The sequence below is a fragment of the Phalacrocorax aristotelis genome, chromosome 4 (genome assembly GCF_949628215.1).
Source record: "Phalacrocorax aristotelis chromosome 4, bGulAri2.1, whole genome shotgun sequence".
Lineage (NCBI taxonomy): Eukaryota > Metazoa > Chordata > Aves > Suliformes > Phalacrocoracidae > Phalacrocorax > Phalacrocorax aristotelis.
In genome coordinates, this window is record NC_134279.1 from 67477762 (window position 1) to 67500645 (window position 22884).

The following is a 22884-nucleotide window of genomic DNA, read 5'->3' on the forward strand; positions in this document are numbered from 1 at the left end:
CACCTCTGCCCTGACTCAGCATATCATATACAGTACCTGTCATTTTCTTAGGACTGCTCTCTTGACTTCACCTGTTGCAAATAGAAAAAAAAAAAAAGTCCTCCTGCAGTTTGGTGATCCAGTGTTTGCCAAATCCTTGACATATCATCCTAGTTTATGCCTGTAATACCTCACATTCCTTGTTAATTATTTATCCAAGCACTCATTAGCACCTGATATCAGATTGTATCAGGTGTAATCACTAACAGACGCCCAGGCAAACACAGTTACTGGATTAAAAAAAAATACCATTTCTTAGTTATTGTAACTAATGGTCTAACTCCAGTTACTCAGACACACAGTTCTGGAGCACCCCCTCTGCCTGCACTTTGGCAACTTACCACACTTACTGCTTACGTAGTGCAGAGGTATTCCTAGTCAAATGGTCACAAGTGAAGGATCAGTTACTTTACTTCACTGCCTGTTAAAGGCAATGTGTATTATTCAATATAATCTCCTCCTTCATTTTCGTTCTACAAAACTCCCAACACCATAATTTTCCACTCAGTCTGCTAAAAATACAAACTCATCTGAACTGAGATCAGGTTCACCTGTGCTGCAGGTGGCAGGAAAAAGAGGAGAAGGTAGGGGAAGAGGGGCTGCCCAGGCAGAGTGGATACCCTGGCACGGCGCGAGGGTACATATGTGCCATGCTCCCAGGCTCCAGTTCCCTGCACCCCTCTCCCTGCCAGCCTGTATGAAGTACGCTGCTGCAGTAAGGGAACAGGAGTCTCCTCCCAGTTTGCCTTTGTAATTCACAGGGAACTGTAGGAAATCAAATGCCTGCAGATTATAAATAAAATCTGGCAGATTATATTCTTCACCTCTGAAATAAAATGGCAATTAAATTTAGACTGGGCAGAAGCTGGAATTAGGAAAAACCTGAAAATTGGAAAAAACACTTGTAAAGTGTTTGAGACACCCTAACATTTGCCTAAACTAAGATGCTCTGCCTCCCTTTACTGAGCTACTTTCAAACCAAACTTCTTGGCTCTGCTAAAAGCACTTTACGCTCTCTATTGCTGAAGCAGAACACCACATGATTATTTCTAGCTAATCCAGTTAAAAAGAAAAATATTGAAAAAGTTAGTTTTCTTTGAACAATAAGTATTATGCGTCTTCTTGAGGTTTCAGTTCAAGTTCCACTGCATCTGAGATTGCTGACTGGACACACAGTCATGTCAGCTGAATATCACATCAGGGCCAATATGACAAAAATAAACACCAGCAGTATAAAAAGAACAGAGAGGTGAACAAGTTTTGTCCTTGCTTTATTCTCATAACTTCTTACTCCAGAGCACTCCAGAGCTGGCATTTAAAAGTAGACAGAGCAGGTATGAGCAGTGTATATGTGTGCATGCACATACGTGCTGAATAAAGGAATTATTCTGAATTAGAGTTCAGCTTTTGTCAGATACAATGACTGGAACACGTGCAGCAGGAAAAAAAATAGATTAGCAGAAGGGGAGATTATATTTATTTCTATATAGGAATGAAGTGTGTGACATAACTGAGTTCTTAAGTGGCCCACAAAATGGGCAAAGACAGGAAATACTACCTTAGTATCAGCAGCTTCCACAGGTCTGTCTGCAGAAATGCAGAGCCTTGTAATGCTCCTGTACATGATGCTTTCATCTGCCATGAATAGGTGGATGTTAACAGATCTATGCACAATTGTGGCATTCAGCTGGATTCAAAATGAAGTGATATATACAATGTTTTCATATGAAACATTTTCCCCCTTGAATTCAGGTCTGGAGGCAGCTGGTTTCACAGTACTGCTAGTACAAGTATGAATGAATCATTTTGAATCTGTATTTGAAGCACCCTGCTGAACATTACCAGGCTTGCATGAGTTTACGGAGAAGGGCAGATGCCTTTTAGACATTATGATTTCTCCAAATTTGGCACAGCTGTTACATAAGACATTGCTAATCAGAGCATTTATTGAGCATTCAAGACAGAGCACAGGCATACCTAGCCGATTCTCACCACAGAAGTGTAAAATATATGCGTAAACAGCACTATTCACTCACTTTGTAGATATAGAAATAAGAAAGAGACAGATACAAGGGACTCTTTTGCTCACAACTTTTTGTTCGTGTCTCTCCCTCCCTCTGGGACTAACAATTGACCTTATCGTTTCTCGCTTTGCTGACACTTCTTCTGCCCCTCGGCTTCTGCGATGCCAGTCACGCTGTTCTTTCGCACATGTTAAAACCGTTATATTAAACTCAGAACAACCGATCCACACTCAGCTTGAGATTTGCTGCCTTTAAGATCTCAGGAAGCCTACGTATCTAAAACTTTGCCTTCTTTTTTTTTCCCAGCTCTATTTGTGGGTTAGCTGAAAAGCTTTACAGGTCTTCCCAAGGTCTTCCAGCAAGTCTGAGAAACTTTATTCAAAAGATATTGGAAAAAAACCGCTGTCTTTACTACTGGGTTGAAGTAATGGGAAAGGAGGCAAGAACATTAGAAGTAAGAAAACACGGGCAGAGGTTTCTGAGTGTGTTGGTCTTGATAAAAGGTTATGCAGTAAATAACCTCCAATTATTTGAATCATATCTATCCTACTTTGTATTTTAGATGTGGGTTTTTTTTTTCAAAACAGAATTATTTAGCACTTCCTACAGTGTGTTTGGTGTCATACGTAATGGCCAGCACTGACTACACTCCTGGGGCAGATTGTATCCAGAGGCTGGAAAGCTTTCATAGGTTGGAAAGCAAAAATTGGCCAGCTGGATGCTTGGCTTGTGGGTGGAAGTTGCCAAGAGGCATATGGCTTGTTAGTGGTATTAAGCTACGCTCTGAATCCCACACACACTATAATATACAGGTCAGTGGGTAGGACAACACGAGACTGAAAGATGGCTTAGACACCTATCTGTGGGCCTCATATGCACTATCTCTACAGCCTGTAGTCCAAAATGTATCATGATGTGATCTGCTGTGGGTAAAGAGAAGGCTGATCAAAATTGCTTGGGTTTAGTTACCTGCGCTGTGTGTTACAAACCTCTCTTATTATTCTGGCAGCTGCTGTTAAGGAGAGCATCAAACAAGCAATAAAAACAAGGAGGACGTTGAAGGAACTAATCAAAGGACTAACGTTTCAGCATGGGTAGGGGTCAATTTTGAAGCATAACACAGCCCTGGTTTTCAAAGGTCTGTAACTTCTGATTTCAGTGCTTTTGGACGTGTCTGAAGTATGAAGTCCTAAAACAGATGCACTGAGATAAATGGAATGTCCTTTTGCAGTTTCCTGACAATCAGTTAATACAAAACCAAATAAATAATACAGAAGCTACCAGAGAATGTTCAAGAAAATTGTAATTAAAGCTATCTCCTAGAAAAACAACTATTTATTTCCAAAGATTTATGTGTCTTCTTGGTAGCTGGATGTCTTGGTGGTTTAGAAGTACATCTAATCTGAACACTTAGATATAATTCACAGGAGACCTTCAAGATGGCATCTGCTCTCTCCTCAATATATTCCAAAACATGCTAACGGAGTTCACTGCAAGCAGGCAGATGTCTGACTTGGCAGGTTCTCATCTGAAATTAATACGCCATAAATCTACTTATCACATCACGGTGGAAAACCCGTGGAGCTTTCTAGACCTGGTATTCCTGACTATTGGCTATCCAGTGGCCAGGAAACAGGCAGCTGAAGAACAGCTGTGTGGATGACGAAGCAATCGATAGTATCTGGTAAAATACTGTATGGAAGTATGCAAGCCAGAATCTTGCTATATGATGGTTTCAGGTAAGTTTGGCCCAAGTACTAGACCACTTATGAAAATCAGTTTAATTTTTCCACTGTCTTACCTAATATATCTTGTACCAAGTGAGCAATCTAAGCCCTCTCCCATCTGAATTCATATTTCCCTTTCCCGAAACATGATAATCAGACACTTGGTTTCCAAGGCCAAATGCTACGATTGTTTATATGAACAAGTAAGCTGCGTGGGAGATGTATGACAGGCATAGTTTCATTTTTCTTTCTGAAACATATGAACAGAAGTATTATTCTCAGTTTAATTCTGGAGAATAAGGGTAAGAGGATTTCTTCTTCAAGAAAAGGAAATGAAGGGTGAGGCTTTCTAGCAGCAATAGAATGATTTTTTATACTAAAAGTAGTTGGTATCAGATAGAAGTATGCAGGGTTTTAATACGCAGGTTTGCCAGTCCCAGAACTAGGGAGAAATTGCAATTAGAAATTAGTTAAAGCCAAATTTATAGCCAGCTAAGGCAAACAGAGGACATGGATTCAGTTGACTAACTTAGAACACTAAAGCAAATCTGAACAAAAAGCCTACAAAAGAAACAAACATGAGCTTGTCCCAGCTGCCTCCTCTGCCTGAAGATATAGGTCCTCTTTGTACTGCTGGTGCAGATCTGAAGAAAAGAAAACAAACAGGATGTTCACAGCACAGAGCTGAGTTAGGATTCTTTTAAATATCAGGGGTTTGTTGCCAAGGATGAAGTTTGCAGTCCAAGTGCTTAGCTAGAAGTTTCTTTATAAGAGCTTGCCACCAGATTCCCTCTGCCTGTCATGATTTTATAAACAGGATGCCTGTGTGCAAAAACCTGGGAACACTCCTTTCTGTCTTAATACCTGAGCCTCGTCTTCTCTCCACATCCATTTACTATCTATGGCCTTATGCTTGAGATTGTATAGAGCTCTTCTACACAGCAGTGGTCCTAGAGGTCTGTATTTTTACAGCATTTGACACAACAGTATCCAGATCCATTTCTGTCTCCCTGACATTGCAATAATGCAAGTAATAAGTACCACTACTAATAGGTTGCATCTGGCTTCCTTTCTGCTTATGTTTGTGAGCCATCTGTGCCATCTAGTGGGTATTTTTTTACTTACAAGTTTTCTTCAACCATCAGGGTGTCAACAAGTGAAGTCTAAATTTTGACTCAGCAGGAATATACTTCAAATCCGGAGAGGAGTTAAGGGCCACTATCACTACCCAAGAAGCCTGAAGTTAACTACAGCACCTTCTAGGTCCTCCCTCTGCTACCCTGACACAGCTCTACTCTGCTGATGTAATGGGATTTGTGACAAAAAAGTCACTTGCACAACTCTCAGTTTTGGGCTCAGGACATTACTCTCTGGAGGCTGAGAAGCCAGCTATCAATCTTGTAACAGTAATTAGCCACTGTGAAAGAGAATGCAACTACTTATTATGGAAGTATGAAAATGCATCGTGTGTACACTGAGCACACACTATGCAAAGGAAGCCTTTTCTTAACAGATACGTGCTCTTAACAGTGACACCACTCCTGACCAAACGGCTCCCATGTCAGTTAATGGACCATCAGAGAGCAGGGATCCATCCACAGAGAAAACAGATCTAGAAGATAATCATCAAATAATTTATATCCATCTGCTTAAGGCTCTTTCTGAAAGGGCAGCTAATTTCAGTGATGTTATTTACTGCAGAGAAGTAAGTGACTTTGGGAAAAGTGTAAGTATTCATTGGCTTGAAGTATTTTAGCTACTTGAATTTCAGGGAGAGGCAGTGACAGCATTCAGATTGGGAAGCTCTGTCTTGATTAGGGATAGCAGAGATATGAAATGAATCAAGGCTATTACATTGCCACGCATACAGGAGGAAACCAAAGGCTCAGGAAGGAAAGAAGCAAGGAAACTTTTCCTAAGGAGGGTGATAACAGCTGAGTTGCTTAGTAGTTACCCCAGGAGAGTATGAGACTGGTGCTTAGAATACACTGGTTATGTTAAGTACCGACATGGATGGAAAGGAAGGGGTGGCTGTTCCCCTGCTTACACGCTGCAAGCGCTATGCAGTAACACTGGAGAACTGCTATGCTCATCCCTTAGGTGAAAGAAAAAGACATTAATGGTTTCCAAAAGACTTTTCACCCAGATTTCCTCAGCTGAGGAATGTACCCACATGACAAAACTTTGAGGAAAATGGTTTAAAACCTGGGAGAAGAGAGAAATCTTCTGTTAGGAGTTCACAATATTCTATTTTTTAAGGTCCTGTAAAGTGCTTTTGCCTCCAGTTTGTTAATATTGTCACCACATTCACAGCTGTGATTTTTCATGGGACAACTGTATTTTCCTTTGACACATGAACAAAAGCCTTACCGTTCACTGGCAGAACAAGGAAAGCCTATATTAATCTACCATGCAAGTGGTATCTAGTAACAAACAAATGCCTTAACAGGCCTGGAAGCCTGTTCTATGATCTACTTCCTAGAAGGACTCTGGAGCTATCACTGGTACCTAAAATGCCACTGTTTACATCACACATTTATAGGTTGGTGCTGGGATATAATTTGGATGTAAGAATAAATGTTGCCACGTGACAAGATGAGTAAAAGTTTTCAGTGACCAGCAGGAACAGAGAATACTCACTTTCTCTGTAAGAGTGTATTAAAAACTGTACATATGCTACAGAAAGTGATATACACCTCCTTTTCTGCGCTGCATAAAGCACTACTGCCACACAGCCAGAGACAGGAAGCAGGAGTCGCATCTCTCTGCTGCCATAACCAGGGACAGCAAACCAGGCTTTTCACAGCAGAAGTTATCATTGCAGTATTATGTGGGTATTAAAATACAAAAGATTTGCAGGTGCTTGAATTAGGGCAGAAAGAACAGTAGGAGATAGGATGTTGCCAAATGTATGCATTATGCACAAAAATAATATAACTAGAGAACAAATTTTATGCATCTATGTATCCTGCAACTTTCCAAATGGTGAGGAAGTTTTTATATTCAGATGTTCAAGTATCTTATGCGTACCTATACATGCAACAGCAAATAGATTAAGAAACTTAAACACAATTGCAAACAGTCATCTTTACTGTAAATTCAATGAAATTCATCATAACTTCATTTAATCCTCTTTATACAATAAAGAAAAATAGGGATAGGAAGGGAAACCATTAAAACCTCGTTTAGGAGTGATGCTTGCTAATTAAGAAAGTTGTATCTTGGATGTAATCTGCATTCTCTGCAGATAACCTACTGGCCCAGGGTAAATACATTAAGATATAGAAATTGGGTTTGCACACAAAATGGAAGGTTAAAAAAAACTTCCTCAAAATTTGGAACTGCAAGTTCCAGTAGCTGGAGAAGCGTTCATTAGATCTGCTGTCATTTGACCTACAATTTCATTATTCAAGGAAGAATATTAATGACATATATAAATATAAATATAAATAAAACAATTTTGAATTTATAATAGATTTTGCATCAGAAAATATGAGATCACAAGTCTCATAAAGTCTGTAAATATCACTGATATTTACAAACTTCATTCATACCATCAGTGATATACAGTGTGACTATGTGATCAATGAGAACTGATCAACAACTAATTTTGAATACCAGGTGCTCACAGACAATTATGCACAATCTGTAGACAGAAAACTGCTTAGTAAATACACATTAAGTAATAAATTCAAGAATACTATATATTGCCTATGGGTGATATATAATAGATGTAACAGATGATAGAGGTAGAATCTGTTGAACTGGTTGTAATGAGACTGAGGATGGATTGAACTTCTTTTACTTACGATGAAAGGGTACACTTAGAATCATCAGGATAATCCAGGCAGAGTAAGAACATTACAGGCCTGTGAAGATATAATTTTACTTAGCATCTTTCAGGCAGAAAACTGAGGAAAACAAATGAAGAAATTTAAACAAACTCAACAGGATTTTCATCTCTAAAGCTTCCCTTCAGTGATATTTACCTTAGAATCTACTGTGAATAACTGGAGCTGTAGATACTACTGCAAATAATCAGTTGTTCTGCAGACATTCAACAGTGTTTTTAACTGTTGTTTAGATTTTCAATCCAAATAAAGATTTTACAGTGAAGTTGAATACATGAGGCCATCTTCTGTGTCCGACATTGGGTAAATACAATGTTCCACTTAATTATACAATTATACAATAAGGTGTAGTGTTTTGCTCAATGCATGTCTGAAAAATGCCAAGTCTGAAAAATGTGAAAATTTAAATCAGGTGAATTGCTTCTGCAAGGGCACTATATTTATGAGGGATTTTCACTTACTTGTAATTGTCAGTGCAGGTGACATCATAACCAAGGGTTTTCAGCCTGTCTTCTAGTATCTTTACAGTGTGAATTCCACAGGAATCTCTGTGAGAAAGGATTTAAATATTATTGCAAGTCTTTTATTATCTTGTTTCCTTTCACTGAACTTGATGGAATTAGTAAAGAAAATCCCCATTCCTTTGCCTCTTCCATATTCCTTAACACCTACAGAAAACTGGTGTACATTGCTATTTATAATGCTGCATTTGCTAACAATCATTTAACATTTTATACTCAGTTTGCAGAGACTTGAAGATTGGCTTCAGCCTGTGTAGCATCTTCAGATTCTATTAATCAATATTCCCATGCCTAATATTCCACTAGACAAGCACGAAAAGAGCTAAATAATTTTGTAAAATAATAAATATGAGTTTCATTTGTAATATTCTTTGGCAGCTATTTAGATGTGGCTAAAGTTGATGATAGCTCTCTTTACAGAATAAATTGGTTACAATAAATAAGAATTATTTTTCATATTAGAAGCTTGTCCTCTGTCTCAAATACAGAACATCAGAAAAACACAGCGAGAAAGAAAAACCCAGAAACAATCCTAAATGCAGCTCTTATTTTGTGGTCCAATTAGCAAAAGAAAGCTTGACATAGTGCAGAACCTACTGGGACCTCTAAAATTTGCACTGATGTCAGGTATTAAAGCCAGTGTTATGTACCCATTGGCCAGTAAATACTCATGACTCTAAAGAAACCATAAGGGTATGAACAAAATAATTGTAAAAAGCAATTAATAAAAATACACAAATATTCCCATGCGTCCAGAGAAGCACAAACTGAAAGATAAATTAACATTCAGTCCTTGTCTTAATTTTTCTTTGTAATAAGGGCAACTTCTGCAAAGGTGAGCTATGTATTTTTTCCCAGAAGGGTATGGTTCTTTGATTTAAAGATAAAAGCTGAGAAATGCTAATCTGAATCATGCTTCTTTTGTCATAGACTCCACAGCACTATGGTAAAATATGTGACATGGGTTGGCTATGCCAAAATTTGGTGAAAGACAAGCAAAAGGAGATAGGAAAGAGAAGAGATGGGAAGTGAAAGATAAGTGACAGAAAATGAACGGATATAAATAAAAAGGCTTGAGTAGCAAGAACAGAAGCCTCATGCTCCTAAGAATGACACCACGGATTCAGCCAGCAGTGGCGGATATGGTGACATCTGAGTCTGCTTCTCTGGCCCTCTTCGGCCGCGACAGTTTTAAGACCAATGAAGTGCCACCATGTATTATATTAAGTTGCAGGAACCCTGCAGATGGTTGGGGTAAGACTGACTTCCTTTGCTTCTCCACCCTCGATTCATCTATGTACATTTGTAGGACCCCCCCCGAAGCTATAATGAATTAATTCTTCCTTTAATCAGTCCCAAAACAGGCCTAATAATTTTATTTTGTTAACTTCAAAGTCCATTTTCCACTGTGTTTCCACAAGTTGAAAATCTTCACTTAGTCTTTGGCTGTTTACCAACAGGCTATTCTGTTTGGACTGATCTGGTTTTTGTTTGTTTTAAATGTGCTTAACAGCAGAATTAGACCTCTTAAAGCCTACTTGTTGTTGTTGGATTGATTTTAAGTATTGAGAGAATATGAGCCTCCTGTGGTATTTCCCTCCTTCTACTAATTTCCAAACACTTAAGATTGGTGAAAATGAAAAGGATGCATTTGGCAATTTAATCTAAACATTTAATCTGAAATTCAGACTGACCTTTTCCTTAATAAAACTGTTTGTGATACATCTTCACTCAAGGTCTGAGGTCCACACACGCATATCTCTAAACTAATGAATGTGCTCCAGACTTAATATTTGAATTTATTCTTATTTTGTTTAACTCTGGTATTTTTATATTCTTTGGGAATGGCAAAGTGTGCCTCGTGTGTTAGTGAAAGCATCTAAAATATTTTTAGTTCAATTGCTATAGAAATATAACCAAATAGAAAACAAAGGTGAAACTTTAAAGACAGGTTCAAAAAGGAGAAATTAGTTTTTTTAAGACATAACTTACCTATCTGGTCCTTCAATATCATCCACAACCCAGATGACAATTTGTGAGATTTTGTCTTTCTGGAGATTAGGTATTTCGTAATCTGCAAAAAAACTGATTCAAGAAACAAACATTTAGAACTATAAAGAATAGGAAAAATATTTTTTTTTCTCTTTGCAATAATCAAAGCTCTGATCCTACTGTAGGGTATGGGCTTGCTTTACATTTTTATCTTCTGATTACAGACTCAACACAGAGTAGAAAAAATGTGACTGACATTCTGAATGTCCTCAAAGGACAAAGACGTTTAATCAGAAGTTTTGTTTTCATATTCTTCATCTTAGAGGGGCTCAGCTGAAAAAAAGTTACAACTTGGAGGTGAACCAGAATGCAGTAAACTTTAACAAATGCAAAAACAAAACAAAAAGCATTTGATACTCAGTAAAAAGAGGTCATTCTTGTAGTTATTGCTTTTAGACACAATACAGTTTTACTTTAAATAAAAAAGCAACAGCCACAAGACAAAATTAATTTTCAGATACAAAATCACAGCAACAGTAACATGAAGTATTTGTCTAGGATATGTAAGACCATAAAGGAGAAACTTCTAGACCTGTCCATGCCTGGCCTAGGAAGAATCTTTCACTTTATTGCCTTCTGTAAATTGACTTTGATAGGCATTTCAATGACAATTAAAACAAGACAATAAAACAGCCACTAGATCTTCTTACGTTTACTGGAAGATGCCAAATCCAAAGGATTTTTTCAAAGTCTGTAAATTGAGTTTTTTGTGAGATGCAGGCATTTCAAAGCCACAGATTTCTGACTTTTCCAGCAAATGTACTGTAATGATTTCCAACCTTTTAATTACTCTTTTTCTTTTTTTTTCTTCTCAGAAAGCTTGTAAGGGCTTTCTCTGCATTGCATGCTTGGTCAAAGCCTGAGCCTAGGTGTGCACTTGATTCGCCTGTCATGGATCTTCTTAAATGTCTACACCTGGGCTGAAGTGCCTCTTAGCCACTTTAAATGCTCTGAGACCCCCAGACTAGAAAGGACTGTCAGTTGTCACCTCCTGGATGAGACCAGCAGTGGCAATGTGACCACAGCTCTGTCCTGGTGCCTGCAGGCAGCTACTAGTCCTCTGGTGTGGAAGTACAAGATGCAAGGTCGTTGTCAGTGTCTGTTGGCAGCCAGCTGAGATGGGCTCATGATGTCAGCAAGTTCATTTGAACTTCTGGAGAAGTGGAACATGAGGAAGCAGATACCAACAGTTGCCCTCTCTGGTCAAGTCTGGTATGGTGGTGACTAATCAGACCAGTAGCAGCAACAGTAGGTTTGCTTGTCTGTCTAACGTGTCCAAGCCTGCCTTAAACACATGGTGAAAATATAACCAAAAATAAAGATTCCAGTTATTTTAAACTCATTTGCTCATTCATGCATATGTTACTGCCAGAAAAAATACAGCTTCCTCCAAAATATAAAGGAATCTCTAACTAGAGGAGTCAGAAACCATGAAGGAACATGTACAATTGACTTCAGTAAACCAATTCTTGAACCGACTAATATTATTAAAGAAGTCTGCCAACTACATTTGAACTGCGTGAATGAGCAAAGTTTTTTGCAGTGATGTGAGAAATAAATCTGAACTGGAATGATAACAGGTGACATCATGATGATTCACGTTTACAAACTGTAATGCAGGAAAAACTTTGGAAGTGGCTTTGAAATGCCTGAAAACGACCAGACTGATGTTTAGGAAGACAGGCAGATCTCCCAGATTACCTTCTGCTATTAATTATTCAACTCTAAGCCTCTTTTAAACAAGATCTCTTAAATGAATTCAGTCATAAATGGCCAGAAGTTACACAGCTAAGAAAAAGGATGGAGTAACTGGCTTTGTTGTTTTCACAGCAGGCTGTGTCCCAGTGGTAGAGATTTCACTGGTCATGATACCACCGGACAGGTGACCTAGGGAACTCATGGAAAGAATTAATTTATGTGCAAGAGGTTTCTGAAATAAGGAATCTGTAGATTAACAGAAATTAGGACTCTTTTTTCTGAAATAAGGACTCTACATGGGATTTTGGGCATTGACCTGCTGCCAGGTATTATCATCTGCAGAAGACTTGATCCCAGCTGACCACCTGACCAATCCAAGGGAACCATATAAGTCATCTTGATTTGCTGAAAGCTGTGTACAGAGGTGGACCTTTTGGGGGATGGAGGTAAGCAGGTAGTAGGTGTTTTGGAACAGATGGTTCTTGTTTGTCTCCTATCCAGAGATAAAATTAACTTTTCAATGATTACTTTTAGACCTCAGTGACCTCACAGGAGCAGGATCTGTTCTATGGGGGTTTTTTTAATGATTTTTTTTGATCTGCCTTGGACAGGACAGTTGCTGAGGTAAGGAAAGATACATTTTTCATTAAAGGTAGGGAGTTACTACAGCCACATATTCAGTAAAAGTTCTTAAGGGTGTATTTTTACAGTAAATCTTAAATACAAGCTTAGATGAACTTCTGCATAGTGGTACACTGGTAAATCAAGGAAGATACATCTGTCCTTAATATATGAGGGAATAAGGAGAAGAAGGAGATAATCCTTGCTACTATTAGTCTCAATGAGCTTTTTTGCTTTCTTAAACCATAATGGATCTTGAACTCCCTCCTCTCTTGGTCATGGAAAAATAGCAGGACCAAGCACTCTTGCTATAGAACTTAACAAGTTTGCTCCTAGGCCTGACAGAGGCTACACTCCCTGTAAAGATGTCCTCTCCTTGGATATGTCCCTGAATAAAAATTTAGTAACACTCATCTTTTTGAAGGCAAGCACATTTTGCCACAGTATGTTGGCTGACTTGAAGGCTGCTTTCAAAGAGCATTTATCCTGCTTGCCACTGCAATTTTTAAAATGCAGGAGTCAAAAGAATTTTTTTCATCCATTTCATGTTAATTCCTACAGCCGGGGACAATTAACAGTTGTCGCCACAACTCAGCAGACTTTGATGCAACGGGTTCTTTCAGCTACACTTCCCATTCTTTGTGCAGCAGAACACCTGAACAACTGGTTGACCCTTTTTTTTGCAGGCATCAGGCCTTGTACACATAATTAAGTCCATTTCCTTACCCTGGGTCTGGATAAGCTCCTCCAACTGCAGAACCATTCAACAAGACATGTATCACCCCAGAACTGTGCTGCGCATACTGCAATACATAAGAATTTTTTTTCAGAACTCATCTTACAGATTTGTCATATGGCTTGGTATTATATTGCAAGCAACAATGACCAAGGAAAGAATTTTACCAAAAAAAGCATCAGAACTGTGAAAATAATATCAAACTAGGACCCTAGCAGGTCAGGAGAGAGGACAAGAATTCAATGCATCTTCTCAAACTATCTTCTCAAACCTGTATTTTCTTCAGCATAGGAAAAAAGCATTTTGGCACCGTATTGGGTTTGATCTGAATAAAGGCTGCCAAACGTCACCTAGGACCTGTATTCAGTAGACAACTAGCGTGCTTATTCTGCTTAGTATATGCTTAATATATATTAACAAAGCTAACACAGATTTTTAACACATTATCTAGCTAAGGTGAAAGTTAGGTTCCTCTTGCTAAAACACTGTACCCAGTCTAAAATAGTGTATTTGTATCATAGGAAATAACCTAGCACAGTTACAGACTTAAATCCAATTTGATCTGGCAATGTTTTCCTGAAACACCCAGGACACACACACACTAATGTACAGAGTCAGCTATAATGCACTATTTACAGTGATTGAGGCCATCCTCCAGAAAGATTCCACTGCGTTGTTTTCACATTCTTCTGTGGTAGGGCAGGATTCATAGTCCAGTCCTGTAGGAAGGCACGTGATTTGTGCTATCAGAGATGAAAATGACCGTAAAAAGTGACCTTAGAAAGCAATTAAATATATTCCTGTGTTACTTTCTGAACACACAAGATGGTCTGACATAACACTGAGAGTTGACAGTTGCATATTTTTCTATCATTTTCCATCCTTCGCAGTTTGCACAAACAGTGACATTCTGTGGACTCAATCATTTGGCTGAAACAGGTCTAACTCTATACCTGGGATGCAGAGCACTCCATGTTCAGAGGACTGAGAAGGAGGTTTAGCTCCTGTGCAGCACTGTTTCTATTTCACTGTGTGCTCCCCTAACTGTAATGTTAAATATTCACACAAAACAGGAGAGAATGACACAGTGAAGCTATATCTGATTTTTCCCAGGATAGAGAAAAAATTAGCTCCTCCAGAACACAGCAGTCGGTCTCCATTATGGTTTTACAAACAGATGTTTAATATAGCAACTCATCCTCTTACCGGAGCTGTTTGCCTGCCCACACCAGTTTAGAAGATCTCCAAAGAAGCCAATCAGAGTATCACCCAGTGACATGTAGTGACGGCCTCTGCCAGCAAAGCTGATGACTAGCAGGTGATTATTTTCCCAGAAGAGAGACTATATAAAAAAATGGAAAAAAAGATAAGAAATGAACAATCACCTGGGTGTGGACCTGATTTGATTATGGGGTGTTAAGAATATTTTACAACATGTTTTGGTATTTCTTTCAAAATCAAGCTAATAACTAGAAATGTTAGCTATCTCTTTAAAGGAACAAAAGTTTGTTCTTATGGCAGTGTAAATTATGATCCCTAAAAACTTACGGGGCATTCATACCATTCTGGGAATGGATACAGGCCTATATTTAATAAAGTTAGGCCTAGCTTTGCCTTCCTCAGCAGACAGATTTAGGAAAAGGAAGAAAAAAGGGAAGACAGGTATTTGTAAGTGAGATATCTTACCAGAATTCTCTTATACTGCTATGTTGGCTTATAGTGTGAAAAAATCATATGTCTAGCTGTTATTACTGTGCTTGCAAAACTCCATGAATTAAGCTGTGTTAACAGAAGTATTTGTGGGTTTAGCTTGTATCATTTAGAGATAAGGAATAATTGTGCTAGAATAAAAACTGCTTTACACCACAACCTTTTAGAGAGGGCCAAAGCGCACATTGTGATGGGGTATGACAGCACAAAGAACCATGTTTTTTGCACTTTCACAGTTCTCTGCAATTGCCAGCACATCAAACACTTACTGTTTTCTAGCATATAAGGGTGTCCTATCTTATTTCTGCTTATATTTGTTTAACATGTCAATGTTTAACATGTCATTGCCCTCAGATTTGGCTGTGAGGAGTGGAAGCAAAACATGATAGCAGGCACAACCTTGGCAAGCAGAGCACTTGAGGTGAAGTAGAAGCGGAAGTTCAGGGACTACAACAGAGCTCCCAGCACGGCAGGAAAAGTGGGGGATCTTTGTAGAATGAAAATAGAGAAGTTGCTGAGAAGCTACCACATAAAATAAACGCAGCCAAACACTTTGGAAAAATGCCATCAAGTTTGAGTCTAGTTTGTAAACTACAGACAGGCCAAAAATAACAATTCATGAGTCAACCACAGAGAACTCTTGGCCAATTTTGAACTGTGTCATGGAAAACATGCTGGATGTCACAGGACATTAATAATCATTACCTTGTTTGGTGGAATTGGGTGCAATGACAGGTTGATAAATAATTCATAGTCCTTAGGTAGAATGCTGCAAGGATCCTTGTTAACAAATGCATTTTTAAATGCTTCCCATATCTCTGAACAATTCTTCTCACTGTAATCATTGAAACAAACAAATAGCAGAACTGTTTTTTCAAAGCTGAGCAAGAAAGTAATTTGCTCCCAATTTCTTCAAATTCCCAAATTAAAAACGCCGCAAGGTTAAGACAGAAAACTGAAGTCAGGATGGTAGAAAACTTGCAACACAGGAAGAGCATATCGGTCTTGACTTTTCCTGACTCCTAACAACAACAGATTAGGAAGAAGTAGCAATGAAAATGTTAGGATTTACAGTCTGGAATTAGAAATACATAGTAATTCAACAAAAATCTTAGAAGGTACAGTATACAGGAAGACTGCTATCCAGCACTCCAGAAGTACTTAAGAAAACAGCTTGCTTTGACATTTTCCAGATTCAAAAAGCCATTTCAATTAAAGCATAGCTAAATGTGCAAAGCTACTAGAATGTAAAATTAGTCTTAAAATATCAGATTCAAGCACAGGAAGAGTTACTAATAAGTTTTGATGGCAGAATAATGGTTTTGACTAAGAGATGCCTTCTGTGTATATAGGCGCTAGGATTATGCAGCTTTACCTTGCTGGAATGAGTACACGGTGTGGGACATGTACTGTCACTGTGCAGTAGCTACAAGAATACTGTTAGGACTCAACATTTAAACTGGTCATGTAGGGGGACCTCAAATAAGATGCTAGGCTATCCACTTTGACAGCTCCCTTCTGCTAGCTCTGCACTGAGGATAATAATCTCCCGCGGAAGGACACAACAGGCCATGTAGGGATGGAAGAGTCTTATTGCTCTGGATTTGCAGGATCTCATCTGTCACACTCTGAGCCTGCCTGGAGTAATAAAGATGGGAATTGCTACATTCACCACTTTCCCACAGTACCTTCCCCACGTATGCTGTGACAATGTCTATGCTGGGAGCACTCTGCAGAACAGAATAATGTATTTTATGTGCATACAGCATTCCTAATGTGAACAGCTGCAATTGCAAATCTGCAGTTTGAATAACAGTAGTCCTGGTAAGTAAAGCAAACTTTGCCATTAGAGTGTTTTGCTCATTTAACATCATCCATAGACAACAGGGTTTCTGTTGGTGCTTCCCCTTGTGAGATTCTTTAAGCAGCTGCTTTGCGATACTGAATGTCACAGGTACTTTAAAGTTACAGGACCCCTTGTGAGGAGCTATGCAGCTCCCATGCAGGAAACAGACCACAGATTCCCTTACAGTAATCTCTGGTCATGCTTGCAATACCCATATAAAAAAACCACAATGTACTGTACGCAAATATGTGATCTTGATCTGAAAATCTTCAGTGATGCAATATGACCCTCGATCAGTAGTTCCAATGTTTAAATAACCTTCTTGATAAAAGAATTTACCCTATTTCCAATTTCAAGCTGTTAAACTTTAGCTTCTGAAAATTGTATTCACTTATGTCTTATTCTGCTAAAGAGCTGTCTACTGTAAGCCTTCACTTATTCATGCTAGTACTTGCAAATTGTGATCAACTGAACTCTTAACATCTTTATAGACAGTTGAATACAGCAGTAATTTTCTGGTTAATTCACTTACTGCATTTTTTTTCTTCATGTCTTCTCATCTGGGTTTGAACAGCTTGTAAATCAAAAGGATTTTGCCATCTATCAAAAGGATGGCAAAAATACTTTTTGAAAATACAGGGTGGGGAAGGACTGTAGTTCAGGACAATTCCTTCCAATCTTAATAGACACTAGTAAGTCATATTAGATTTACTTCATACTAGTCAGCTAAAAAAGTACGTTTTCAAACCTCCCATGACATACTACTGTGCTGGTTTCAGCTGGGATTGAGCTAATTTCTTCACAGTAGCTGGTATGGGGCTATGTTTTGGATTTGTGCTGAAAACAGTGTTGACAACCCAGGGATGTGTTAGTTACTGCTGAGCAGGGCTTACACAGAGCCAAGGCCTTTTCTACTCGTCACCCCACCCCACCAGCGAGTGGGCTGGGGGTGCACAAGGAGCTGGGAGGGGGCACAGCTGGGACAGCTGACCCCAACTGACCAAAGGGATATTCCATACCATATGACGTCATGCTCAGCACACAGAGCTGGGGGAAGAAGAAAGAAGGGGGGGACGTTTGGAGTGATGGCGTTTTGTCTTCCCAAGTAACCGTTACGCGTGATGGAGCCCTGCTTTCCTGGAGGTGGCTGAACACCTGCCTGCCCATGGGAAGCAGTGAATGAATTCCTTGTTTTGCTTTGCTCACGTGTGTTGTTTTTGCTTTACTTATTAAACTGTCTTTATCTCAACCCATGAGTTTTCTCACTTTCACTCTTCCGATTCTCTCCCCCATGCCACCTGGGGGGAGTGAGTGAGCAGCTGTGTGGAGTTGGTTGCTGGCTGAGGCTAAACCACAATAAAGAAATATGGGGTAAATGCACTACAGGATCATTTGTGTTATATAGCATACTCCTACTAGAAAATTTCAAATATGATTTTCATTCAAATCCCTCACTTCTACATGACCATAACATTTTCTAAAATGCTTCTTTTAACTGCCATCGTACATGTTCTGTTTTAACATAAAGGAAAGGTTTTCTTATGTTTCTATAAACACCTTTATGTTTTAACTATGTTGCAGTGTAAAGACATGCTTTGCTAGCTTCTTTTCTGTTAGTGAAGTGTTTTTAAAAAATTATTCTATTTGCACATAAATTCAGAGCAAAACCTATCCAGGTGGCTGTGCCCCTGGAAAAGCTATCCTGGGGGCAATTAAGAAACAGACAATGAACAGAAAGGGTTATTAATAATTAGAATTTCTGGTTTGCACCTGTGCAATATGAAATTTCCATTTTGTTTAGATTACACTATTTGCTTATAGACCTAAGGGAACGAGAAAAAAACACCTAATATGAAATTAATTGTGTAGCTCTTCTTTTTATAATGCCATTTTGGGCCTTAATTCAGGAAACCAGTCCTAATGTCCAGCCTGGCTTCATGCTTTTCTGAGTAAGAATACTTTGCTGAATGTGTTCAGACTTCTCAATTTTAAAATTATACTGTGAAAATGTTACAGGAATTAATTAGACCACTGCCCTATTTTCAGCTGGGATAGAGTTAATATTCTTCCTAGTAGCTGGCATAGTGCTATGTTTTGGATTTAGCATGAGAATAATGTGATAACACACTGATGTTTTAGTTGTTGGTAAGGAGTGCTTATAGTAAGTCAAGAACTTTTCAGCTTCCCTTACTCTGCCAATGAGGACGTGCACAGGAAGTTGGGAGGAGACACAGCTGGGACAGCTGACCCCAACTGGCCAAAGGGATATTCCACACCATATGACACCATGCTCAGTATGTAAGCAGTGGGGAGTCAGCTGGGGGGCAGTGATCACTGCTCGGACACTGGCTGGGCACCAGTCAGCAGGTGGTGAGCAGTTGTGTTATGTATCACTTGCTTTGTGTGTTCCTTTATCATTATTATTATTATTGTTATTGTTGTTATTATTATTACTATTTTATTTTATTTCATTTTAGTTTTTTTCACTTTTAGTCTTCCAATTCTCTCCCCCATCCCATCAGGGCGGGGGGAGTGAGTGAGCGGCTGTGTGGTGCTTAGTTGTTGGGTGGGATTAAATGAGGACAACCACAAAACTGTCATAAACATGAGACATATAGAAATACTTTCAAGAATATTGTATTTACATGTCTAAAAGCCCAAGTCACTTAATGATAAAGTTAACATCTCCACAATAACAACGCTTTATGTTGCTCATTTTAGTGTATTCTGTATTGTCATGTCCTGCTTCAGATATAAATAAAGTGCCATCTGTTAACTCCAGTAAGAACTCTACCTGTCTAGAGCCTGCTGCAAGACCAGACTTCATATACCTACACAACTGATAACTGACTTAAGTTTTCATAGTTTACATTATATATTATATTGTAGGTGTGTAGAAATCTATAGCTAAAGTTTACCGGCAACTTCCACTGTGACGTGTTTATAAATTTGCCAGACTGGAAATGTTCACCTGAAATTTTAATACTGCATTATTGGCATTAGGATGATTTTTTCTTTCATGGGTAACTTGAACCAAAATACTTCTGGCATGTTACGAATGTTAGTAGGAAGAAACCTGTTGTTTTGCTTTTTTAAAAGCCAGGAACCCGATTTCAGTCCTGTATCTTCTTGTTTTGCAGACGGAGCTGAAAATGGGAGGTTGGAGGAAGGAAGTGGTATTTGCTGATATTACACAATATAATCTAACCCCGATTAAGACCACGATTCAGTGCTGCAGGAACCCAGCCAGGCCCCCTCTGCAAATACCTCTTCAAACTCTCATGAGAAATTTTAGTGGCAGAATAAAGGACTGAGATCCTATCCTTAGTTTTCTCCTGTTTAGCAAAACTCAACCAACATAAGGAGGACAGAGAAAGTGGTCATTTTAGCAAAGTGTGTGACTTACCTCCAGTTCTGTGTAATTAACATAGACAATGAAAGCTCATGAAATCATACTTCAGCAGTTGATTACTACTTGATTTTTCAGGTGGATGAGCTAATCAGTCTCTTTCAGTACCATAGCACAGCTATAAAGCGTGGTGCTTTCCTTCGTACATGACCTGACATACAAGGCATGCAAAGTAAAGCTGGTCTTCCCAGAAGCACTGTCAGATTTGGTACTTCAGAAATATCATCCCCACCATTTCTGTGCAGCATTCTCCTTACAGAACACTGTGGCACTAGGGGGGGTGACATGTGAAATAAAAAGTTGAAGGACTAAAAAGCTTGCCTTAGTTACACTACTTTTATTAATATGACATCCATCAAAGTTCATTTTTTTTTGTTTCCAGACAGCTATAAGCCTGTTGGCTTCAGAAACAGGATCACTTTCAAGGCTAGGAGCAAAACATCAGGATTCTGATTAATAACCATTTTGTCCAGAATATAAAAAAATAATCCAGAAACAAGCAAAACTTACCCGACAGCAGGATTCACAATTCTAATATAGTCATAGCATCTTCCAGTGACAACACTTTCCAGGTTTTGTGTTGTACCTTTCCCTTTCCATTTTCTTCCCTGCACTTCTGAGAAGCTGTTCATAAACAGAACAGAGACAAGTAAGAGAGACAAAAGAAGGCTCTTCATCATGAATTGACAACTCAAGTTCTTAAAAAAGAAGAAAAAAAAGGAAGAGTTAAATGATACAATTTAAATGGAAATGTGGAGGCTTAACATTTAGTGTTTTCAGTATTAGCTATAGCTCTGTACACAAAAGACAACGTGAGATGGAAATCTGAACCTTGCCGGGGACTGTAATCTAACTGTTTCCTGGAACGATTGCAGCACGGGGATACATCACTTCCTCATGCCTAACTGTTCCCCACTTCTGAAAAAACTTTACTTTTACGGTCATAATATTGCCACCTGGTGATAACTCAGCAGAATTACATATATTTCAGTAAAAGGAGAAAGAACCACTTACCACTTCTGTGTTTATGATGCCTCAGGTTTCCTTAACACTCATTGCCACGTTACAGCTTCCTAAAACATCACAAGGGTTTGCAAGCAACATGTTTTAAATCAGCTTCTTTTCATTTCAAAAGGGCTACACTTTTTAAACATAATTCTCTAATGGCTGAAAAGAATTTTCTGAAATACATATCAAGACATAAGCCAGTAAAGTGCTGATCTCATAGACAGCCAAATTGTCAGGTGATCTTTTATCACATGAAGGGGTAATATTAGTCAGCTCTTGTTCCAGCTCACCCCTGACAGCAACATTTTGGTGTGATGATACGTGTTTTAAAGTCTCCATGAACAATTAATCACAATGAGAACCAAAAGCATTAAGACATACCCGCTGTGCACTGAAGAAATCTCTTCAACTTCTGTTTACTTTTATTCTCCCTCCAGCTTCTTTTCCCTAAGAGTACTTTGTTAAATCATCAAATGGCTTCAATAACCTAATCTTCAGTGTAAATATTCTGTGCCATACACTGCTGCAAATACAGCCACACTACTTTTTTCCCTCTTTTAAAAAAAATATTTTTATAACCTTAGAGTAATTTGTCTATGGACTCACACTTCTGAGGAACATGCTGGTTCTTCTTTTCTTTCTATTAAACAGTCTCCATGCCTTAGTGAATATATGCATCTTTATTATTTATCTACTTATTTATATAGTGTCATGCTCACATTGATGCACTGGTACTTAGCTGATGGATTTTGCTGAAGGTAAACTAGTTTATTTGTTACCTGCAGCAGAGTCTTCAGGAAAGACAGGTTTACCCACAAATGGATGTGCAATTTTGTGTTTGATATGGTGGAGACACAGCAAAAGCTGTACTTCAGTTACTTCTCTGATGCTTTTTCTCCCTATTTCTCTTCCTAAACTCTCTGAACCATGGCCATGCTGATAGGGCACCAGCATGTTAATCAAAAGGTTTCAAGTCACTGCTTTGGGCTTGGGATTAGAGTGCAATTATCCATGTAAGTCAATGATTTTTTTATTATTATCACTTCGCTGCAACCAAATTTTGCTCAATAATTTCAGGTCTAAGCAAAACTAGAAGCATCATTGATGTGATCTTCTATATAGAACAGGGCAGAATTGACACTGATTTTTGCATCAAGACTAAAACTTCCACTTAAAATATACAGTATAAACTAAAATGACATAAAGATGGATACTAAGTTTTGGAATGGCTTTTCTCCAAGGATACACCAGGTTAGGGCTCATAAACTTTAGGAAGAAGATTTGGGTGCTGCTCAGTGGTGTTCTTCAGTAAAGAGATGACCTGTCATAACATCCCAGAGGGAATGGAAATAAGACCAACAGCTGCTAGAATCCCCACCTCATCCCCTACTGAGCTGCCTTTCCTCACCGGCCAGTTCTAGAAACAAAACATTGGGCCAGAAGGGCCTCTGATCTGACTCAGCACAGCCATTTTTAATTTAAGTTCTTAGTTTTGATTTAAATGCTTCACATGATGTTTAAACCAATTTCACCGCCGGAGAAATTGTTCCAACGGTTTGATAGCCTTGAAAGCCAAACCTTAGCTCTGGCCTGAACTTGTCTACCTTTAGCTTGCAGTCATTGGATCTCATGATAGCTTTTT

General features: G+C 38.7%; 1 protein-coding gene across 1 annotated transcript; it reads right to left on the reverse strand.

Moving 5' to 3' along the window:
• Nucleotides 1–1293: 1293 nt before the first annotated feature.
• LOC142056641 (ADP-ribosyl cyclase/cyclic ADP-ribose hydrolase 2-like) lies at nucleotides 1294–21112 on the reverse strand. Its single transcript, XM_075091838.1, has 9 exons — nucleotides 20745–21112; nucleotides 15685–15814; nucleotides 14476–14611; nucleotides 13906–13988; nucleotides 13260–13336; nucleotides 10155–10247; nucleotides 8103–8189; nucleotides 7600–7659; nucleotides 1294–4434 (listed from the first exon to the last, which is right to left on the reverse strand). Exons 1-9 carry the CDS (start codon nucleotides 20912–20914, stop codon nucleotides 4320–4322), a joined length of 951 nt encoding a protein of 316 aa, XP_074947939.1. The 5' UTR covers nucleotides 20915–21112; the 3' UTR covers nucleotides 1294–4319.
• Between the last annotated feature and the right edge of the window lie 1772 nt (nucleotides 21113–22884).